The following is a 23,345-nucleotide window of genomic DNA, read 5'->3' on the forward strand; positions in this document are numbered from 1 at the left end:
CTTCTCCCTTGTGGGCTTCCTTCAGTCCTCTCTCCTCTCTTGTGTTCCACACAGTGAACTTTCATTTATTTTATCAGACATGGAATTTAGCTAGCCGTTTTTTCTTTATTGAAGTAGTGTTGATGTACAATATTATGTAAGTTACAGGTGTACAGCATAGTGATTCACAATTTTTAAAGGTTATATTCCATTTATAGTTACTACAGAATACTGGCTATATTCCCATTGCTGTATAATCCATTCTTGTAGTTTATTTATTTTGTACATAATAGTTTGTACCCCTTAGTCCTCTACCCCTATATTGCCCTTCCCCATTCCCTGTCCCCACTGGTAGCCACTAGTGTGTTCTCTGTATCTCTGGTGGTCCTTTTTTTGTTATATTTACTAGTTTGTTTTATTTTTAGATTCCACATCTAAGTGATATCATACAATATTTGTCTTTCTCTGTCTGAGTCATTTCACTTAGCATAATACCCTCGAAGTCCATCTATGTTGTTGCAGATTGAAAAATTTCATTCTTTTCTATGTCTGAGTAGTATACCATTTCATATATATAAATACACATATATATGTGTGTGTGTGTGTATCACATCTTCTTTATCCATCCATCTGTTGATGGACACTTAGGTTGCTCTCATAAACACTGATGTGCATGTATCTTTCCAAATTAGTGTTTTTTAAATTAAATATTTCATTTTGCACAGCACGCAAAGGAAACCATCAACAAAATGACAAGAAAGCCTACTGAATGGGAGAAAATATTTGCAAATGATATGACTGATAAGGGTTTACTTTCCAAAATATATAAACAGCTCATACAGCTCAACATCAAAAAAAAACAAACAACAGGATTAAAAATGAGCAGAAGACCTCAATATTTTTCCAAATTTTTTCAAAGAAGATGTACAGATGACTGACAGGCACGTGAAAAGATGCTCAGTACTGCTAATCACCAGTATGCAAATCAAGCAACAATGAGATATCACCTCACACCTGTCAGAATGGTCACCATCAAAAAGAACATAAATCACAGATACTGGCAAGAATATGGAGAAAAGGGGACCCTCCTGCATGGTTGGTTGGAATGTAAATTGGTGCAGCCACTATGGAAAACAGTATGGAAGTTTCTCAAAAAATTCAAAATAGAACTACCACATGACCCAGCAGTTACACTCCCTTGTTCCATTGCCCCTTTATAATCCATGCCTTGTCATATTCACTGTTCACACACAAAGTGGATTATCATATTATTCTGTTAAACAAATAACCATCTACTCCCCAGATAAATTATACCTAGCCCTTAGAGGCACTACCATCTTAATTAGTTGAGGTTTTAAATATAAATTATCTTGCACTTTTATATACACATCCTCCCCTCCCCTTCCCAGTTATTTTCCAGTTGTATCTGAACATCCAGAAGGAGTGTTTGCAGGCAACAGAAATTCATTTAGGAAACCACTTGCCATCTGTGCCAGCTGACCCAGCTCCAGACTGCTGCTGTCCTAGCACAGTTGGGGACCTTCACAGCCTCTCACTGGGCCCTTCTAGGCTCCCTTCATTCCCAAGCTTTTCTGCAAGACAAGATACTGGTAGTATTTACTCTCAGGATCCAAGGACAGTCCATAACATTATAGAGTCTCTGCAGGCAGACTTCTGAGGGGGCAAGAAAAGGGACAAGTCAACCCACATCAGTGGGCGAATGCTGAGGCCTCTTTATACACAGAAATCACTGCCCTTCCTTAGATGGAATTCATATTCTTAAAGGAATACTCAGCATTTATGGACTTAGGTATTTAGGTAACTTTAGTTATATTTTGACACGTTAAAAAAAAATAAAGAATGACTGGTTAAATTTGTCATTTGGGTTTTCTTCCAATATGCCCTCCAGTCTCCACCACAATAATCTTCCAGAACCTCTTAAATGTAATTTGATTATGAAGAGAGACTGGGGGAAAATTATCATTTGATGAACTTAAGGAGTCATTTTTGGAATCAATACCACTTTATGACCAAGTGCTACAGAATCAGAAAAACACAATATAAATAATGTACGTAAAAATCATATTCTCCTTGAAAGAGCATGGGTTTGGGAAATAAATACGTTTCCATTTTAAATGTACCGTTTTGTTTACTTTCTGTATGACCTTGAAAAGAAGGCTTAACATTTGTTAAATTTTATTTCATCATATAAAATGGGGAGAAAAACAAGTGCTTTATATGGAGTTGTGCAAGGCTTAAATGGAATTTAGTATGATAAGTGCATAGAATAACAAGTCCATTTCAGCTTTCTAATGGAAGCTAACAAAATTAATATCAAAATCATTTTATAAAGGAAATAAAGCGTTTCTCTATGTAGGTTTCACCTTAACTTTTTGTATTTATATTTTATTTTATTTTTTAAATATATATATATATATATATATTTGCTGAAGTATAGTCAGTTTACAATGTTGTGTCAATTTCTGGTGTACAGCATAATGCTTCAGTTATACATGAACATACATATATTTGTTTTTATATTCTTTTCCACCATAAGTTACTACAAGATACTGAATATTGTTCCCTGTGCTATACAGTATGAACTTGTTGTTTATCTATTTTATATATATTAGTACCTGCAAATCTTGAACTCCCAATTTACCCTCCCCACCCCTTTTCCCTTGGTAACCGTAAGTTTGTTTTCTATGTCTGTGAGTCTGTTTCTGTTTTGTAAATAGGTTCAACTGGGTCATTTTTTTAGAAAAGTGATGAAATGTTTGCATATCTACTAGTTGGATAGAGCATGGCAAGTATTATACTTAGTAAACTGGTTTAATTATACGTCACCAGCCCCTCAATCTTGTTTCCTCATCTATAAAATAAAAGACCATTACTTACTTTATGTTTACCTGTGCTCACTGAATGGTATGGAATGAATGAATGAATGAATGGTAATTTTGGGGGGTAAAATTTGGTTTATCTAAGTAACTGGCCTATTATCTGTAATCCATTAGTGTAAATAATACGTATTTATGTTATATATGTATACATACACATGTTGAGAAGAAAAATTACAGGATGCTGTATTAACTCATAGACGCATTTAAGTTGAGTAAATTTAATATCAGAATATATGTTGTTAGAACTTTTCACAGTCTGCCTTTTATTATACTAATTGTGAATTCATTTGTCTAATCAAATTCCAGACTTCTAAGCATGATAGATTCTAGCAAAGCACTTTGCATGTGGTGCAGATGCTAAATAAATCTTGTGAAGAAATTAATGAAAGAATGAGTGAATGGATGTATGAGTGAATTTTAAAAATTCATTATGTTTAATGTGCTTAGGAATTTTGCTAGCAACTATTATAATCAAAGACCAAAGGATAATTGTTCTAGGTTATGTTTGTCATATTTTGAGGCCTAAATTTGAACAGGTTCAATTGCAATATCCTGAGAATGGAGTTATAATATCATTTATAGTCCTTCCAGAATAAAAATTAGAGGGAAAACCTAAAATATTTGAAATGAGTATCAAATGTGTTTGATTATCTAAATTATATTGTGAAATTTCCCTTGCCGTACTATAATCATTTTGACACATCCTAAAACAATTTATCAGTGTCAACAGGCATCGGCATCTGTTCCCAGGCCTTAACCTGGGCAAAACGGCACTAATTGAATTAGTAGAGCTCTGGCTGAATGATGGCAAGGCAGCTCTGGAGGAGCCGGATAGCTTTCCTTTAACTCAGCACATAAATTGGTACTGTATTGGTTTCTGCAGAGAATAGATTACACTCTCAGTTGGTTTTAAGATCTAAATTTGCTTTTATATCCCGTTCTAGTTGCCAAATAAATACAGATTCTCTTGAGCATATGTTATTCAATAGCCATGGGCTGAAGGAAGGATGCAGTCCTGGAAAATTATTTTCCAGTTTGTGTGTGATAGACACCTCTTTGTTTATAAATGTGTCACTCTGTGTCTGAGCGGAATTAGCTTGAAAGAACATGTAATATAGAGGTGTGTAAATGTTATCTAAAGAGCTGCAACTCGAGGACTATTTACTAAGTTACAGACCCACTCAAATATTATTATTAAAAAGGGATTTTTGTTGTTTCCATCTAACTATTTAGAGAAAACAACAGACAACTCACGTTTTAAGAGTTTCACTTAACTAGATAAGAATGAGGATGCTGTGTTTGACGGTCTTTATAAATGTTTAAATTATGAATTCCAGCACAATATGACAACTACTCTGCTCTTCCAATCACATGCATTTTCTTCAGTTGGTAATATGGTCATTTAAAAATATGTCAAGGAGTAGCTTTTTAACTTGTAGGAAGTGAAAACTCTGTTTCTTTATGTGACCTCCATCTTCTGTTTTTACAAACCTCGAAATTTCTACCCTATCCTAAGATAATGTGGGAATACCCACTAATCACAATTCATACGATTCTGTCATTACTTAGAGATCTCACTTAAGAAATAAATATAGCATTAAGAAAGTGGTGCACATTTTATTCCAAACTTACTCTTACTTTGTAAATTACTGTATCAGCAGTGAGAGCGTATCGAATTAGGATATGTCAGAATGTATGTTGCCTTATGAAGTAATTCAGATTTTAAAATATGACGCATCATTTGGGTTGAAATGGAATCACATCTTTGCAGATATATAATAGAGCTAAGAAAATATGTGTTTCTACAATTTCTACACAGATTTTTTGACTCTGTAAAGGGTGGGCACCCCTAACCCCTGCATTGTTGAAGGGTCAACTGTGCTTGGAATTTTACCATACACATTGTTTTGTATCCAAAATTCTTCTGCCATAGGAGACGATTCTGAGACTTGTATTAGTTTGCTGGGGCTATCATAACGAAAGTACCACAAACAGTGTGGCTTTAACAGAAATGTACTGTCCCACAGTTGTGGAAGCTAGAGGTCTGAAATCCAGGTTATCTGTCATGCTGGGTTCCTTTCAAAGGCTGTGATGGAGTGTCTGCTCTGTTCCTTTCTCCTAGATTCTGGTAGCCTTAGGAGTTCCTTGGCTTACAGATGGTGTTCTCATTGTGATTCACATTGCCTTCCCTCTGTGGATGTCTGTCCTTGTGTCCAGATTTCCTCTGTTTATAAGGGCACAGTCATACTGGATTAGAGTCTACACAAATCAGCTCACTTTAACTTGATAATCTGCCAAACCTCTATTAAATAGGCTCACATTCATGGGTACTAGACGTTAGAACTTCAAAGTATTTTTTAACTGAGGTTATAATTGTCATATAACATTGTATAAGTTTAAGGTGTAAAACAAACCATGTTGATTTGATACATTTATATATGCAATACGATTGCCACTGTAGCATTAGCTGTCACCCTCTATCATTGCCACATACTTTTAAATTTTTTTGTGGTGACAATTAGTAAGATACAGTCTCTTAGCAACTGTGTTGTTTATAATACAGTATAGTTGTCTGTAATCACTGCATTGTGCATTAGATCCCTAAGACTTGTTTAGCTACTAGTTGCAGGTTTGTACCTGTAAACATGTCCCCAGTTCCTCCACCCCTCAGCCTCTGGTAACCACCATTCTGCCCTCTGTTGGGTTTTTTTTTTAGTGCTTTTTCTTTTACATTTTCTGTTTGTGCCTTACATTTTTTTAAATTAAAGTATAATCAATTTACAGTATTGGGTTAATTTCTGGTGTACAGCATAGTGATTCTTTATATATATAAATAAATATATATATAATATAAATATATATATACACATATATATTCCTTCTCATGTTCTTTTTCATTATAGGCCACTACAAGGTATTGCATATAGTTCCCTGTGCTATATGGTAGGGCCTTCTTGTTTATCTATTTTATATATAGTAGTTAGTATCTACAATTCCCAAACTCCCAATTTATTCCTCCCCACCCCTTTTCCCCCTGGTATGAGACAATCTCCCTAGGTACTCTGTATTTTCAGACAAAAATTGAGGAAGAATTAAGGAAGGAAAGGACAATTGAAATGAATCCTCCAGGCAACCTAGACTTTCAGCTTTGGAAGAATGGCTAAGAAGCAGAACAGAAAGAAAAAGTCAATCATTCAGGACTTTCAGTTATAAAAGACCAGGAGAGAGCAGGCGGAGAGCTCAGTCTCTTCCCTCTCATACAGCTATTTATGACTTTCAACCACAGAATGCCTGGAGTGGCATTGAAGAGACGAGAAAAACTTCTTAGAGAAAATCTTTTCCTTCATAGAATGTAGGGTGGCTCAATTACAGCAACAGGAAAAAAATCTGGGGGTGAGATTAAAGATCAAAGAGATCTCCTTGGCCACCAAAACAGAACTATAAAGCAGGGTGAGCTCTCCAAATGTTTACAGATCAGATAGTTCATCTGTAAAACAGAGACGGCACTCCAGAACCACGTTCGTGCTAAGATCCGTGTTTTACTGAATAGGAAATTCCCAGCCATGCTTTCAAAACATTTGAAGCTGTGGTCAACTGAGTCACAATCATACTGTAACAAATTACAGACTGAGCTTAACTGCAGAGCATATAATACAATACTGTAAAACTCCCAGAAGATAACATAGGAGAAAACCTGGATGACTTGGGTATTGTGATGCATTTTTACATGCAACACCTAAGACATGATCTGTGAAAGAAATAACTGATAAACTGTTGTTCATTAACATTAAAAACTTCTTCTCTGTGGAGGACAATGTCAAGAAAAAAAGAAGAAAAGCCAGGAAATAGAAGAAAATATTTGCAAAAGACAAATCTGCTAAAGGACAATGACCCAAAATAACACAGAGAACTCTTAAAACTCAATAATGAAAAATGATTTAAAAATGGGACAAACACTGTCTTAACAGGCACTTCACCAAAGAAGATACACAGATGGCAAATAAAATGTGAAAAGATACCCCACATCATATGTCACCAGGGAAATGCAAATTAAAACAGTGAGATGCCACTACATACCTATTAGAAGGACCAGAATCTGTGACACTGACAACACCAAGTTCTGAAGAAGAAGAGATGGAACAGGAATGAACTCTCACACATTGCTGCTGGGAATTATGATGCAGCATATTTGATTTTTTTTTAAACAAAACTAAGCATGTTCTTATGGTCCAGCAGTTGCACTCCTTGGTATTTACCCAAGGGAATTAAAAATATATATCCATACAAAAGTCTGTACACAGATGTGTATTGCCACTGGGTTCATAATTGTCGAAACTTGGAAGCAATCAAGATGTCCTTAAGTAGATGAATGGATAAACTGATACATCTGGACAGTGGAATATTATTCTGCACTAAAAAGAAATGAGCTATCAAGCCTTAAAAAACATGGAGGAACTTTGAAAAACATATTAAGTGAAAACAATCAATCTGAAAAAGCTACATACTGTATGATTCCAGCTCTATGATATTCTTGAAAAGGCAAAACTATGGAGATAATAGAAAGATCAGTGGTGGCCAGGGATGGGCTGAGATGAATAGACAGAGCACAGAGGTTTTTTAGGGCAATGAAAATACTCGGTATGATTCCATAATGGTGGATACATGTCATCATTTATTTGTCCAAACCCATAGAATGTACAACGCCAAGAGTGAACCCTAATAGAAACTGAACTTTAGGTGATGATGATGTGTCAAAGTCAATTCATCTGTTGTAACAAATGTACCACTTCAGTAAGGGATGTTGATAGTAGAGGAGGCTCTGCATGTGTGGGAGCAGTTGGTATACAGGAAATCTCTGTACCTTCCTCTCGATTTTGTTGTAAACCTAATACTGCTGTAAAACAATTAAGTGTTTAAAAAAGGAGTTTCTAAAAAGTTAGGACGATTTCTCTTCACCCCAATTTATGCCAGATAGTTCTCCTGTTAATTTTCGTGTTGGTGAGAGAGGAAGGTGGGCATCTCTGGATCCCTCTCCTTTCACCAAGAACTGTCACTATCTGCAATATAGTTGCTTTAAGTGTATTTGTATCCTCAGCATCATGATGTTGTTATGTTTAAAAATATATGATTTGTAGCTTATCCAGCATATTTGGTTGTTAGGGTGTGAATTTTTTTCTTTTTTTAATATATATTTTTATTGAGGTATAGTAAGTTTACAATGTTGTGTCAATTTCTGGTGTACAGCACAATACTTCAGTCATATAGGAACATGCATATATTCATTCTCATATTCTTTTTAACCGTAAGTTACCACAACATATTGAATATAGTTCCCTCTGCTTTACAGCATAAACTCGTTGTTTATCTGTTTTATATATATTAGTATCTGCAAATCTCGAACTCCCAATTTATCCCTTCTCACACTCCTCCCCCTCTGGTAGCAATAAGTTTATATACTATATCTGTGAGTCTGTTTCTGTTTTGTAAATAAGTTCCTTGGTTTTTTTTTTTTTTAAGATTCCATATAACTGATATAATATTGTGTTTTTTTTCTCTTTCTGACTTACTTCACTTAGAATGACAATCTCCAGGTCCATCTATGTTGCTGTAAATGGCATTATTTTATTATTTTTATGGCTGAATAGAATTCCATTGTATAAATATACCACAACTTCTTTATCCAGTCATCTGTCAATGGACATTTAGGTTCTTTCCATGTCTTGACTATTGTAAATGGTGTTATTATGAACATTGGGGTGCATGTATCTTTTTGAATTAAGGTTCCCTCTGGATAGATGTCCAGGAGTGGGATTGCAGGATCATGTGGTAAGTCTATTTTCAGTCTTTTGAGAAATCTCCATACTGTTTTCCATAATGGTTACACCAAACTATATTCCCACTAACAGTGTTAGGAGAGTTCCCTTTTCTCCACAGCCTCTCCAGCATTTATCGTTTGTGGACTTTTGAATGATGGCCATTCTTACTGGTCTGAGATGATAACCTCATTGTAGTTTCTATTTGCATTTCTCTGATAATTAGCGATATTGAGCATTTTTTCATGTGTCTATTGGCCATTTGTATGTCTTCATTGGGAATTGCTTGTTTAGATCTTTGGCCCATTTTTGGATTGGGTTGTTTGTTTTTTTGTTATTAAGTTGTATGAGCTGTTTATATATTCTGGAAATCAAGCCCTTGTCAGTCTCATCTTTTGCAAATATTTTCTCCCATTCCATAGGTTGTGTTTTTGTTTTGCTTATAGTTTCCTTTGCTATGCAAAAGGGTGTGAATTTTTTTGGTAACTTTTTATATCCACACCAGAGAATTATATATAAACCCATGAAAACACAATGAAGTATTTTATACCTACCCACAGATATACAGTTTCTCTTGCTTTTCATCCACCTAAACAGATTTAGGATTCCATCTGATATAATTTTCCTTCAACCTGAAGAGAATATCCTTTATACCTTCTAATAGTGCAGTTCTTCTGGTAATGAAACTTCCAGTTTGTTTCTCTTAAAATGTTTTTATTTTACTTTCATCTTTTATGAGTATATAAATATTCCCCACCCAGTTTGGCAGGCTTTTCTCTTTCTTGCAGGACTATAAAGATATTTTTAATTGTCTTCCATTTTGCTTTATTTCCAAGATAAGCCAGAGAGGAGTCAGATGTTATTTTTATTTTTATTTTGTTCACCGTATCTTCTTGTAATGTGTCTAATTTCTGTGACTGCTCTTAAGATTATGTTTTCCTTTTTCTTTGTTATCTGCAATTTGATTATGATGTGTCTTGGTAGGTTTTTCTTGTTTTGAGTTTGGATTTAAGGATTGTTGTTTTTCTATCACCAATTTGAAAAATTTGCCTTTATTTCCTCAGATACATTCCTGTCTTTCAGCCTTTCTCTGACATGCCAATTATGTGTATGTTTGACTTTGGAATATTTTTCCACAGTCACTGAGTTTTTGCTCACTTTTTCTCCCCATCCTTTTCTTGTCAGTGTTTCAGTGTGGTTAGTATCTATTGCCCTGTCTCTGTGTACAGGGATTCCTGGAATTCCTTCTGATACCTCTCTCCTACCTGGTACTTTGCTCCATAAATTCAAGCCACCTGAGAATCCTGGCACACCAGTTTCCGTCCTCTTCAACTGAATAAAACTGTTCATGCTTTGCCATGTTTTCCCTCCTTGTGCTGAGGTTTGCGAAGTGTCCCCTGGGTTCAATGATAGGGTTCATTTTTTTTAAATTCACTTTTCTCAAGGATCACAGTTCTCCACTTCATCTTTTCCAATGTCTGAAAATTGTAGTTTTATATATTTTTGTTCAGTTTTTTTGTTTTTGTTTTTGTTTGCTTATTGTGGAAAGGTTAATTTAGTATTATTCTGTCATGAACAGAAGAATAAGACTGTTTTATTTGTTGAGAATGACAGTTCTTATTCATTGTACCCACATTTAATGTGACATAAAATAGGCATAAAATAAATCAAACCTTTAAGAATAGATTTTATTTAGAACACTAGGTGCATCATTTCTAGAATAATTCCATAGTTCATATTTTCATCAATTAAAAATTGATTTTCTCCAGCTGTTTTCCCTCTTGATGTTTAAAACTGCATGTCATTATTGAGGATTTTAATCATTAAGCATTGTTTTTTTTTAATTTTTATTTTTTGTATATATGTATTTTTATTGACTAGTCAGTTTACAATATTGTATCAGTATTTTTATTTTTGATGATTAGTTTCAAGAGCAAATACTTAAGAGCAAGATGGAAAATGAAACTGTCAAGTTTTTAAAAATTAAATTTGGATAAATACAAGTGCATTAAGATTTTCAGAAGAGGAAAGTGGAATGTGACATCTTCTGGGACTCACTGTCAAGTATTTTGATTACTGCTTTCCACAAATTATCTTTAAAACTCCACATTATATCAAATAAAATATTCTAATATTTTAGAGCTCAGAGCATTTGTGGAAAATTTTCAGGGTTTTTTTTTTTTTTTGAGAACAAGATTGTATATTTGCAGTTGAGATGTGAAAGTTGTATTATTTTCAGGATAGTTTGTAAGGATGAATAAAATTTAATTAACAACGAATTACTTTCAAATCCTTGCCACAAGGTTAACAATAACAAATATTGTCACTTACTGTTTCTGCTCAGACTAGTAAATTGACATACCTGCAAAGCCTTAAATAAAAGCTTTTGAATTTACAAGGTGTCTTTTGGAGTTTAGGGGAAGTTTTCCTGAACTCCCACCCTCCAATCTGGGCTGAGTATCTCCTTTTCCTGCACCTATGGATTTTAAATCCCATGAGGTTGTGAATGGTATATTTTTTATCCTAGCATCCATAATAGCCACCCATACAAAGGTGATGTTTTATACTTGGCTCGGTAAACGCATGAATCAATTATTTCCATATTCTAATTTGCATAAAAAGATTATTTTAGGAGGAATATTAACATTACTCAAATGATTGGATGCTAATACTCTATTTTGTGTCTTTTACAGGCTCTTAAATCTGATCTACAATGGAAAAATTTCTTTTTTATCTGTTTTTCATTGGCATAGCAGTGAAAGCTCAGATCTGTCCTAAGCGTTGTGTCTGTCAGATTTTGTCTCCTAATCTTGCAACCCTTTGTGCCAAGAAAGGGCTTTTATTTGTTCCACCAAACATTGACAGAAGAACTGTGGAACTGCGTTTGGCAGACAATTTTGTTACAAACATTAAAAGGAAAGATTTTGCCAATATGACCAGCCTGGTGGACCTGACTCTATCCAGGAATACAATAAGTTTTATTACACCTCATGCTTTTGCTGACTTACGGAATTTGAGGGCATTGCATTTGAATAGCAACAGATTGACTAAAATTACAAATGATATGTTCAGCGGGCTTTCCAATCTCCATCATTTGATATTGAACAACAATCAGCTGACTCTCATTTCTTCTACAGCATTTGATGATGTCTTTGCCCTTGAGGAGCTGGATCTGTCCTATAATAATTTAGAAACAATTCCTTGGGATGCTGTTGAGAAGATGGTTAGCTTGCACACCCTTAGTTTGGACCACAATATGATTGATAACATCCCTAAGGGGACTTTCTCGCACTTACACAAGATGACTCGGCTAGATGTAACATCAAATAAATTGCAGAAACTACCACCTGACCCTCTCTTTCAGCGAGCTCAGGTGCTCGCAACCTCAGGAATCATAAGCCCATCAACTTTTGCATTGAGTTTTGGTGGAAACCCTTTGCATTGCAATTGTGAATTGTTGTGGTTGAGGCGTTTGTCCAGAGAGGATGACCTGGAGACCTGTGCTTCTCCAGCACTTTTAACTGGCCGCTATTTCTGGTCCATTCCTGAGGAGGAGTTTTTGTGTGAGCCTCCTCTCATTACTCGGCATACACATGAGATGAGAGTCCTGGAGGGTCAGAGGGCAACCCTGAGGTGCAAAGCCAGGGGAGACCCTGAACCTGCAATTCACTGGATTTCTCCTGAAGGGAAGCTTATTTCAAATGCAACAAGATCTCTGGTGTATGATAATGGAACACTTGACATTCTTATAACAACTGTAAAGGATACAGGTGCTTTTACCTGCATTGCTTCCAATCCTGCTGGGGAAGCAACTCAAACAGTGGATCTGCATATAATTAAGCTCCCTCACTTACTAAACAGTACGAACCATATCCATGAGCCTGATCCTGGTTCTTCAGATATCTCAACTTCTACGAAGTCAGGTTCTAATGCAAGCAGCAGTAATGGTGATACTAAGATGAGTCAAGATAAAATTGTGGTGGCGGAAGCAACATCGTCTACAGCACTACTTAAATTTAATTTTCAAAGAAACATCCCTGGAATACGAATGTTTCAGATCCAGTACAATGGTACTTATGATGACACCCTTGTTTACAGGTAAGAAAAATGAAGCCCATTTTAGCCTTGCCATGCATCTTAGTGTAGGGCTTGATAATGTACTGCCAATTTTTTTTTTTTTTACTGACAGTGCTCCTCTGTGTTGTAATGAAAGTACTCCATTTTTTAAAGTATCTGATGTAAGGCTTGTGAAAGGTGAATACATGTGGAGAAATATTTTGAATGGTGTTATTTTCAGAGCATTAAATTTATATTTAATATTATGCTTACTTACTTTTTCCCCCCTCATCTAAGAGATGTGACTATCAAAGAACAAGATTGATTAACTTTAAAAATTCAAAAACATACCAGAACTTACACATCCACATGAGTGTTCTTTCCTTCAAGGAAGTCACGTTGGGAGGCTATCCCATTATCCCAATGATGCTGCCATTGCTCAAAACACTTTTGGAATTATCTTTAGAACCTTCGTCATACTATTTTGAATATCCCCAGTGGTGGCAAATCTTCGTCTTTTGAGGGTGAATTTGAATTTTGGAAACAAGCAAAAGCCATTTGGAGCCAAGTCTTATGAATAAGGTGGGTGATCAAGATGGGTATTGCCATTTTTGGTCAAAAATAGGAATGTAACTAAAAATAATGAGACTGTTTTGTTTTTTTTTTTTTTTGTTTTGAGTGGTTGAGTAATGTGTGTGTGTGTGTGTGTGTTGTCTCATATACACTGGTTCTTAAGACAGTTCCAAAGAGAAAGTTTGTAAGTATTTTGAGCAGTGAAAGTATCACTGGAGTGTGAAGTATGTAATCTCGGGGTAAGGACATTGGTGGAGAATTTGCATATGACTAAAGAATTTCTGGTATGTTTTTCTGAAGTTCAGCCTCATTGATTTATAGTCACATCTTGTCCAATTTGCAGTTAGAAATATACATTTTTACCTCTCCATGTAATTTCACTCATGATAGACTATTATTACTCCTAGGAAATGATGCAAAATCATGGCTTTGAAATAAATATATATATATATATATTCATCTTTGAGCTTTCCTGAAAGAAGATCAGATCTGTTCTTATATACCCAGATGAATTCTTGAAGATAATTTGGTTTTCACTCATGTATGGAAATGAGGAATGAAAGTAAAATTTTTTAAATTGAACATGTGCTGGTAGGGAAAAAAAGCAAAACTGACCTAGCTAGCCATGTGATCTGTCCTGGGCAGGGTTCTAATTTTCTCATCTTTAAAAGGGAGAGATTAGGGTAAATGGTTTCTAATATCCCTCTCATCACTAAATGTATGGAGCTGTAGACACGATGCATGTCTATCAGCATCAAGCAGTTGCTCTTGTCATCCTCAGCTTTTCATGTAGGTTATGGATAATTTAACCCATTGTCGAGGATAAGCATCCATCCCTACCCCATATTTTCCTGTAGCTACTAGACGTTCCATGTATTTTAAACATTAGCTCTGTGAAGTAGGTCCATTTCTGTTTTCCAAATTCCAAGATTTTAATGCCGCCATGACAAGTAAATTCTCTATGACCCTGAGGAAATTCCTTGAGTCCGTGACCGTAATGTTTGTTATGTGTAAAAGAGTGGTGATGCCTACCTCATCCAGTCCTGGTGAAAATGAAACTGTAATGCCTGGCGTTTTCCTTGCACATGCTAAATGGTAGTGACTTCAACCACAAATGCATAGTCTGGCCTCAAAGTTCTTGGTTCATTTAGAACACATTGTTTAGGTTGTATAACAGATTAGCATTACCAAGTCTTGAGATTTCTAAAACTCAAGAGATAAAGTGTAGTTTCAAGCCTTTTTTTTTTTTTCCTAAATTAAATCTTAATTTAGGTGATGTATGGTTGTTACTTAGAACAAAAAAAAAAAAAAAGTTACTAGAGAAAAGGCATCCACAGAAGACTTTTGTGATGTGATGGATTCAGAGGTGTCTTTAAATTCTTCTCAGAGTTTACAAAATTATGTTCTGAAAGTAATTTCATCAGCCCACAGTGGGGAGGACAAGGGATTTATGCTCTGGTTAACAGCTTTGCCCAGTTCCTGTTTCTAGGATAATACTGCTCATACATTTTCATCAACCTCATTTATAGATAAAAAATACTGGGAACCAAGTGTTGAAGACATAAGAGAAGGCTGAGATCTGTAAATAAAGTCCTTTAGTCTTTGTAATTATCTGAGTTATTAAAGATGGATTTACCAGATACCATCCCATAGCAGCTTCTAACTGATTTGGAAAATAAATACTCCAAAACACATTTCCATTCTAGTTTCTAATGTGATTGTCAGTGTTTTCCCTTCCCTCAAATTGGCTTTTAGTCACAGAGGTGTTGTAAGTGCTAAATGGATTTGTTTAGTAGTCAGATAATGTCACAGTCACACCTTTCAAAAGCAATTTGTCATAAATGATTTTTCAGCAGTGGCTTTTATTAGGAGTTCTGCTTTGCCAAGCAATATAATTAGTAAGCTCGTCAAGGCATGATGTAGGCACCATTAATATAATGCAGAATCCAACAATGATGTTTAGCCATTTTAACTGGGTAAAAATATGATTAGAACATTTCCTGTATTTCATATCTGATAGAAATGTGCTTATCTTAATGAGTACTGAAATGAAACAGAACTGAAGTCATGATGACTATGTGTGTGTGTTTTGTTTTGCTCTTAATGTTAACATGAATTCCATTGTCCCTCAGAATGATACCTCCTACGAGCAAAACTTTTCTTGTCAATAACCTGGCTGCTGGAACTACGTATGACTTGTGTGTCTTGGCAATATATGACGATGGCATTACTTCCCTCACTGCCACAAGAGTCGTGGGTTGCATCCAGTTTACTACGGAGCAGGATTATGTGCGATGCCATTTCATGCAGTCCCAGTTTTTGGGAGGCACCATGATTATTATTATTGGTGGAATCATCGTAGCATCTGTACTGGTTTTCATCATCATTCTAATGATCCGGTATAAGGTTTGTAACAATAATGGGCAACACAAGGTGACCAAGGTCAGCAACGTCTACTCTCAAACTAACGGGGCTCAGATACAAGGCTGCAGCGTGGCGCTGCCCCAGTCCATGTCCAAACAAGCCGTGGGACACGAAGAGAACGCCCAATGTTGTAAAGTTGCCCAAGACAATGTGATACAATCTTCGGAAACTTGTCCAAGTCAGGACTCCTCTACCACTACCTCCGCTTTGCCTCCTACCTGGACTTCAAGCACTTCTGTGTCCCAGAAGCAGAAAAGAAAGACTGGCATGAAGCCAAGTACCGAACCACAGAGTGAAGGTGTCACAAAGGTTGAGTCCCAAAACACTAACAGGAACAACTCCACTGCCTTGCAGTTAGCTAGTCGACCTCCTGATTCTGGCACAGAGGGGCCCACATCTAAAAGAGCACATTCAAAGCCAAGTAAGTTTCTCACTTTGCCTGCTGAGAGATCCCGAGCAAGGCACAGGTACTCCCTGAACGGAGAATTAAAGGAATACTATTGTTACATTAACTCACCGAACACATGTGGACTGTTTTCTAAAAGGAGCATGTCTATGAATGCGATGTTAATTCAGCCCCACAGTTCTGATGGGTGTAGTGGAAAAACAACTCTTTCAAATTCCGAGTGGATGTTGGAAAGCACTGTGTAACCTATGATTACTTTTTAATGAAAAAATTATTTTGAGAACTCACATAGGAAATTGGAATTTGAAATCCCAGTCTTGTCTCTCTGATGTATGGCTCTAGAGCCATGGTGTATAAACCCTCTAGGGTACAGTTACTTCATATATGTACATGCATATATGAAGGTGATATACATATGTATGTATATATCAAATGGTTTAGGAAAAAAAGCATGACAGCAGTGCCTTCCCTTATTCTGAGACCGGCTTCCAGGTTCTGCAGTAGCAGATCACAAAGTGAAACTTGTCATGAAAAAAAAAAAAGGCTTGCATAAATAATGATATCTCCTCCAGTCTTTCAAAATGCCACCTATGGATGATTGGTATTTTTCAATGAATAGATTGTATATTTTCTTTCAATATCAGCGGCATTTATTTTTAGGCAGATATTTTAGAGAATAGCTCTGTGTCGTTATGTTATTTAAAATTAAATATTCAAATACGTCTACCTAGGCAGGGTTAAAATACGCCCCCTTCTAAACAACAGTCTTGGTTCAGGTGCCTTATGGTTCTATGATGTTTCTCGTCCATGGCACAGATTTGTCAGTGGGAAGCAGAAGAAAATGCAATTGATTTTTTTATTTATCAAGAAAAGCCAATTCAGCTTTAAGTCACGGGCCAGTTTTAAGTCACGTGTCTGCCTGGGCGAATGAAGGTGTTTTCATTCATTCAACACATGTTTGCTGAATGAATGAGCTTTTTATTTTTCTTAATGCAAGTTAAATAGAGAGACAAAAATACAAAACTGCCTTTATCAAAGGGGTATTTATTTTTATCACCAAGTAAAATAAAAATCTTCTAATGGCGTTCTTATTACATTTATAAGCAATATAAAGTCATTGCTCATTAACCAGATAGTTTTGTTTTTCCCTCCTGTGCTGTAATTCTGAATCTGAATGTTTCTCTCTTAGAGTAAATGTATTTATTATTTGAACCAAATCTTGTGATGAAATTTAATTAGAAATTATACAACTTAGTGGGAATACATCATTTTACAAAGGATTTTTAATTTAGGCTGACAATAATATTTCTCCCTGATAGTATGGCATTCTTGGACAGTCACTGAAATCAAGGTCTGTAGACAAATGTTCTCTCTACCTTGAAATTTTTAAAATATTATATCTAAATTGATGGTGTTTTATTAAAGATCAGTAAATGGGGGTTTGGGTATTTTTTTTTCGAGAGTAAGGCTCATGTGGGAACCTTGCACAAAAAATATTAGCCATAATATAGTAAGATGTGTACTCTGTGTAAAGTACTCCCTGGGAGTAAGTTAAACCCACAGTAAAAGTTTATTAACTCTTTCAGATTACTTTTAATACCATTTAAAATACAGGTGAGGAGTGTCAGTCATTAGTTTAATTTCCTCTTGCTGGAGGCATTTATAAAATTTTCAGTTAATTTTAACTCAACAGAGGCACATCTTATGCATGATGTATTGTGATGACATTCAAAAGTAGCTTAGATTAAAGCAGTTAGAGATTACTTTCTGAGCCAGTCTTGAAAACACCTGTCTAATGGGCTTTCAACACCTTGGGTATTTCCTACATGCCTTCTCTGCCCTGCTTCTCTTTCTGAAGTTTGCTTTTCACTTCTCTAAAATCTAATCAGCCTTTGTGGGTCAGGTATATAGTTCTTGTGAAGAATAAATGAGGTCATGTGTGTAGTGGTATTTTGTAAAACCAAAGCATTACTCAAAGTGAAGTGTATTCTCAACACTCATTCTGTGATAATGGTCTAACCCCCAACTAAATTTTTTAATTAACGTTAATTAATTAATTCTTCACCAAGTGCTGATTGACAAAAGCATATTACTTCTCCCCTTCTTAGGTTTTTACCTGCATAGCATTGAACAATCCTGAATATATAAAAGTTTTCAAGAATTAAAGACATGACTCCCCAAACAAGGAGTCTCTGGCATTATGAAAGCTATGGTCAGGGGGGCCCCGAAATCACACAGAACAGGCAGCAGCTTGGTGTGTCACCTCCAAGCTACTGATTAACTTATTTTCTATTTTCCAATTGCCTATATTTTTTAAGGTTAATTTCCTGCTTGTGTTTCTAATGAAATTTCAGCTAAATATCTTTTATTTCTCATAAACATTTAGAACTCTGTAATACCTAATCTCGTGAAATTTATTCTGTTTGGCTAAAGCCATTGAAACCGTTTAAACGATACATTTACAAGACTATTTTTAGGGTGAATTAATCAAACGCTTGAACTCTTGTTCTGGAAGTGATACGAAGGCCTGTGTTCCTATCTTTCAAAAAGTTTATGTTTGAACAAAAGTTTTGAACAAAAGACTGGCCTATCAAGAGGGTCAAATGTTATTTGGTTTTGTTTATAAGTATATGAGCTATGTTTTTCTCAGGGCAGTTTGAGTGTAAAGTGACTTAAAGATAAGTCTATGGGAAGGTTGGGGCTGATTAAAGGTACTTGGTATAATACCCGAAACGCGGTAGTTACTCAGATGAATGAATGTGCAAATGAATAGATGACTAACTCCTTGAATGGAGCCAGGGAAGAAGGTGCAATAGTAAGAATTTTGATTAATTAAGACAATAGAGATTTGTGATCCAAGTATTATGTTACTATAAGCAAGGAATTCTGTCCCTCCTTTTGCTTTTCTTTCTGCCGTTTCTTACGTTCCTTATTTAACTAGCTACATACGTGTGGTCCAAAGCATATGGTTTTGCTGTTTGTTGCTGCTGACAGTGTATAGGTTGTAGATGTTGTTTTGGCTTCCCTGTTCTTAATTATTTTTCTTTAATTTTTAGCCATTTTACACCATGCTGTCAGCTTGTTCAGTATGAAAACAAACTAACGAATAATGTATGTACAGATTTTTACTCCAAGCATTTTTCAAATTATATGTGTTCCTGTGTTAGTTTTTTTTTTTTTTCATTTCTTTTGGATAATTGTCCCTCAATTTGAACATGTCAAACTACTATTAAAGTAGGTCTTTAAAAAATGTGTAATATATGAGTCCCATAAAGGGGTAATGAAGCATCCAAAGCAACCTCAAAAATCCTAAGAAACAGTTTGATTTGATGAATATTATTCATTTTAGTCTACAAGTAGATTAGCAAAAAGTACATTAAATGCAATAGTTTAAATTAGATACAGTAACACCTTCACTGAAGACAACATATTTTCTATATTTTTTACAACCATTAAACGTAGTAGTTAAGTTGAGTTCACAGTAAGCTGTTTAATGCTTTTAGACAGTTGATTTTAGCTGCTTTGCAGATATAATTCACTAAAAACTTTTAGAATATAAGTTTTTGAGCTATTGCAAGCCATCTTTAGACGTAACAAGTTTACTATCTGAATGATACATACTTTCTCTACAAGAATCTAAGAAATGCTTGAAAATTAAATGTCTTCCATTTGTCTATAGGAATCTCTTTTCATCTTTTTTTGTTAAGTATTTCTTCCTTCACTTTAAAGCACTGAAAAAAGTACTTACTTCAGAACTAAATTTTAACTGTTTTGCTTGTATTACTAAAAGGAAACTAAATATTTAATTTATAAAACAAAAAAAAGTTACTGAAGCATTTATCACAAAATTCACATCAGTAGCCTTTTGATTCCTAAGTTTTAATATTATCCACTCTGTTTATTCACAGTAATAAACTTAAAAACAATCATTAAAATGCCAAGAGTTTAAAGAATTCCAAAAACAAAAAGCATCTTATTGTACATTGAGTCGTGATGGTCAATGGGACATCTGTTCAAAGAAAATTGAGATATGAGCCCATTCTCTTTTCAGTGTGGCAGAAGTCCAGTTCGATTTTATAATGCTCAGCACGCAATGGTCATTTATACTAGAGAGAGTGAAGACTGTGTACTCTTTTTCCCTTTGCTCAGCCTTCCCTTGAGTCTCAGGAAGAGTCCAGTCTTTCTGCTTCAGCAGTGTCTATGTGTGAGTTTGTGTGTGAAAGAGTTTTGGAGAAAGGACTTCAGCACAAAGATAGATTGGATGGAAAAGATACTTTTTTCTTAACCTCCTCAGTTGGTAATAAAACTAATAATAATAATAATAATAATAATAATAATAATAATAATAATAAAAAATAATGATAATTTACCTTATAATGTTTGTGAGTTACATGTTAGTTGAGTTAAGTTTGTGGGTAAAAAATAAATCACTGTTAAAATTTCATAGAGAAGAGAGAAAGTAACCAAAATTAATGATTGGGCTTTGATAACAGTTTCAGAGCTCTGTGTGTCAGACTACTCAGTCCTTTTCCCTCCTGTGCCAGAAAAATGCATGCTGGGATTACAAATGCAGCTAGTTTTGTCAGATTTGAGGGTATTTGTCTGTTTTTTTGTGTTTTTTGGGGGGGTTTTTTGGTAACAGAAACAATCTTATAGCAGCAAGATCACTTAATATGGAAAGAATGGTAAACATATTACTGGGATTGAGTCCTGCCAAATATGCAGCATTTATCTAAAGTGAGACATAGAAATTAACAGTTTGTAAATGGGGGTATACTGAAGTATGAAATTACCTCTTGAAGGTAATGCTAAAGCATTTGCAATTTCATCAAATAGTACAAATACTCATTATAATAAAATAATCAGTGTGCCATTGTCTTCTGATTTGGTCAGCTATTTCGAAGTCAAAATTTAGGATCTAAAGTGACCATCGAATAAAATACACTATATGACATATACTTTTATATCTGTATATGTAATATGTGGCTATATTAACATGTATACTTATAAATTAATCATTGCAAATCACAATTTGGAGGCCTGCAATGTGGGTTGGAAGTAATGTAATAAAACTAGGTTTCAGTGGGCTGGCTGTTAGAGGACTGCTCCCAGAACAGCGGCACAAACTGTGCTTATTATCAGATTACAGTGGAATGTAAACTCTAGTACAGATTTATTTTTCCAAACTTCCTCATGATAACCATCTCCACAACTTGTCTAATTTAATTTATTCTTTTCAAATAGGTGAATGTATGTTCATGAATTTTAAAAACAGCAGAAAAATTATTTTTGAATACATTCAGGGGAAAGCCATGAAGTTCATTTCATTTTATGTTCAGAAGTGGATGTGTATTTAATCTTGCCTGAGACATTAGCTAGACACTAAGTGTGACTTTGCTCCAAAATATTTCCAATAAATAATTATTCTACTACTTTAAGGGGCTTATGAAACATACTATATGGGCTCTACCATTATGTGATTTCCTAATTATTTTTTCCTGTATAATGCGAACATGTTGTACTGTTGCTTTCATGTAAAACCTAATCTCCAGAGGTCATTGTAAATTTATATGAGTATCTGTGCTGGAGGTTTATCAAAAAAGTATTTTGTACTGTTTTCATCACCTTCACCTGTGAACCCTTAGAGCGACATTTTCCTGAGACACTTAATTTTTTTCTCATAATTGTGTTACTTCTAGTGACCAGGAGTATTTGCTTAAAAATAGGACATTTGGGAAGGAAGCAGAATGTATACTACACAGGGCTATTTAATGATATTAAACATTTATAGCCAATTGGAATATGGACACTGAAAGGCAGAATGTTTGCATTTAGAACATTACTATTTTATATAAGGATAAATGAGTACTTGGCAAAACATGCTATTATCTTGGGGGGTTATCGAATAATGGTTTATATTATAAATGATTATTTTATACTCTGCATGGTGAATATGGTGAAACTACATTTCCTGCTTTGGATTTTTTTTTTCTTGATGTATCTTTCCATATTTATCACGTGCAACTCTGTAGTTGACATATTAACTTTGCCTAAGGAAAGTTAATAGAAGCCTGATTCTCTTACTGATCTCTTGCAGGGAAAGTGCATCCTACATTGATAGTTAGTCATTTTCGTAACTAGAAAAATATTTTTAAAAAATTCTATGTTTCGAGTGTTATGTATCAAGAAGTAGCCACAGAGAGTATTATCAAAGTCAATTGCAATTAACCCAAGAACTGGTAAGTTTGGGGAAAAAAAAGTCTAGATAAAACTTTTTTAAGAAGGATCTTACCAAGATTTCAGTGAGAAGTATTTTAAGGTCTGTTTCATTTTTTAAAAAAGTGAATTGTTCATGACGCTGAAAATTTTATTCCCAGATGCTTTGCCGACTAATGTTGACCAGATTGTCCAGGAAGCACAGGTGAGCTTCTTGTTACCTGTCACATATTTCAGCACTTAAGTGGGTATATTCTTTTATAAATGAATTTTCCATTTGTGTTTTGCTGGCTCATGCAACATGTTGAAATTTTCCATTAAAACTGAGTCGATGCTCCATGGTCAAAATTGAAGTTCAGTTTGGTTAGGTGAATTTTCAGTTCCTCAGTTCAGACATATTTCTGGTTACCTGAATATTTCTGATTCGTACTGGATGAATAAAGGGAGTACTAGTGTGACTTGGGAGCCGCTCTTATAGTCACATGTGATGTATTGTTTATTTTTACAAACATTTCCCCACGTGAAGACAGTAACTTTATAGAGTATATTCACTCCTGTCCTTGGCCTCCACATCCTAACTGAAGCGGAGATGCTACATTATGCCTCACTGAAGTGGATGAACAGAAGTGTTTCACTGTTACCCAAAATGAATGAAGCCGCTGTAAAATGGAGCAAAAGACTACACATGAAATATTCATGGTATTCCTTTTGTCAGCAACCATTTACTCTTCTTGGTTTGCTTTTCTCTCTTTCTTTCTTTCTTTCCTTCTTTCTTTTTCTTTTTTTTTTTTTTTTTGAAGTTTCAAATGAGTATTTGATTCCTGCATTTTAATTGGATCCGAGAGTGTGTTTCTAGAGGAGAATGGCACTTCAGCAATCTGTTCAAACAGCTGGATGCATCAGCCGTTTGCTTAAGATTTGGCACAGAAAAAAAATGCTCTGCTTTTTAAAAGTCCTAAAAAAAAGCCATTGGTTTAT

General features: G+C 35.0%; 1 protein-coding gene across 8 annotated transcripts in view; it reads left to right on the plus strand.

The window, feature by feature from the left end:
• Window positions 1-23,345, plus strand: part of LRFN5 (leucine rich repeat and fibronectin type III domain containing 5) — a 232,500-nt gene that overhangs the window by 203,831 nt on the left and 5,324 nt on the right. For 5 of the 8 annotated variants that reach the window (XM_032481939.1, XM_032481940.1, XM_032481941.1 and 2 more), the window contains 2 exons: window positions 11,386-12,790; window positions 15,454-22,521. In XM_032481939.1, the coding sequence (XP_032337830.1) occupies window positions 11,406-12,790; window positions 15,454-16,396 (2,328 nt within the window). In that variant the 5' untranslated portion in view covers window positions 11,386-11,405 and the 3' untranslated portion in view covers window positions 16,397-22,521. The other 3 variants (XM_032481944.1, XM_014567411.2, XM_032481945.1) reach the window with 2 other exon arrangements.

Source organism: Camelus ferus, chromosome 6 (genome assembly GCF_009834535.1).
Source record: "Camelus ferus isolate YT-003-E chromosome 6, BCGSAC_Cfer_1.0, whole genome shotgun sequence".
NCBI lineage: Eukaryota > Metazoa > Chordata > Mammalia > Artiodactyla > Camelidae > Camelus > Camelus ferus.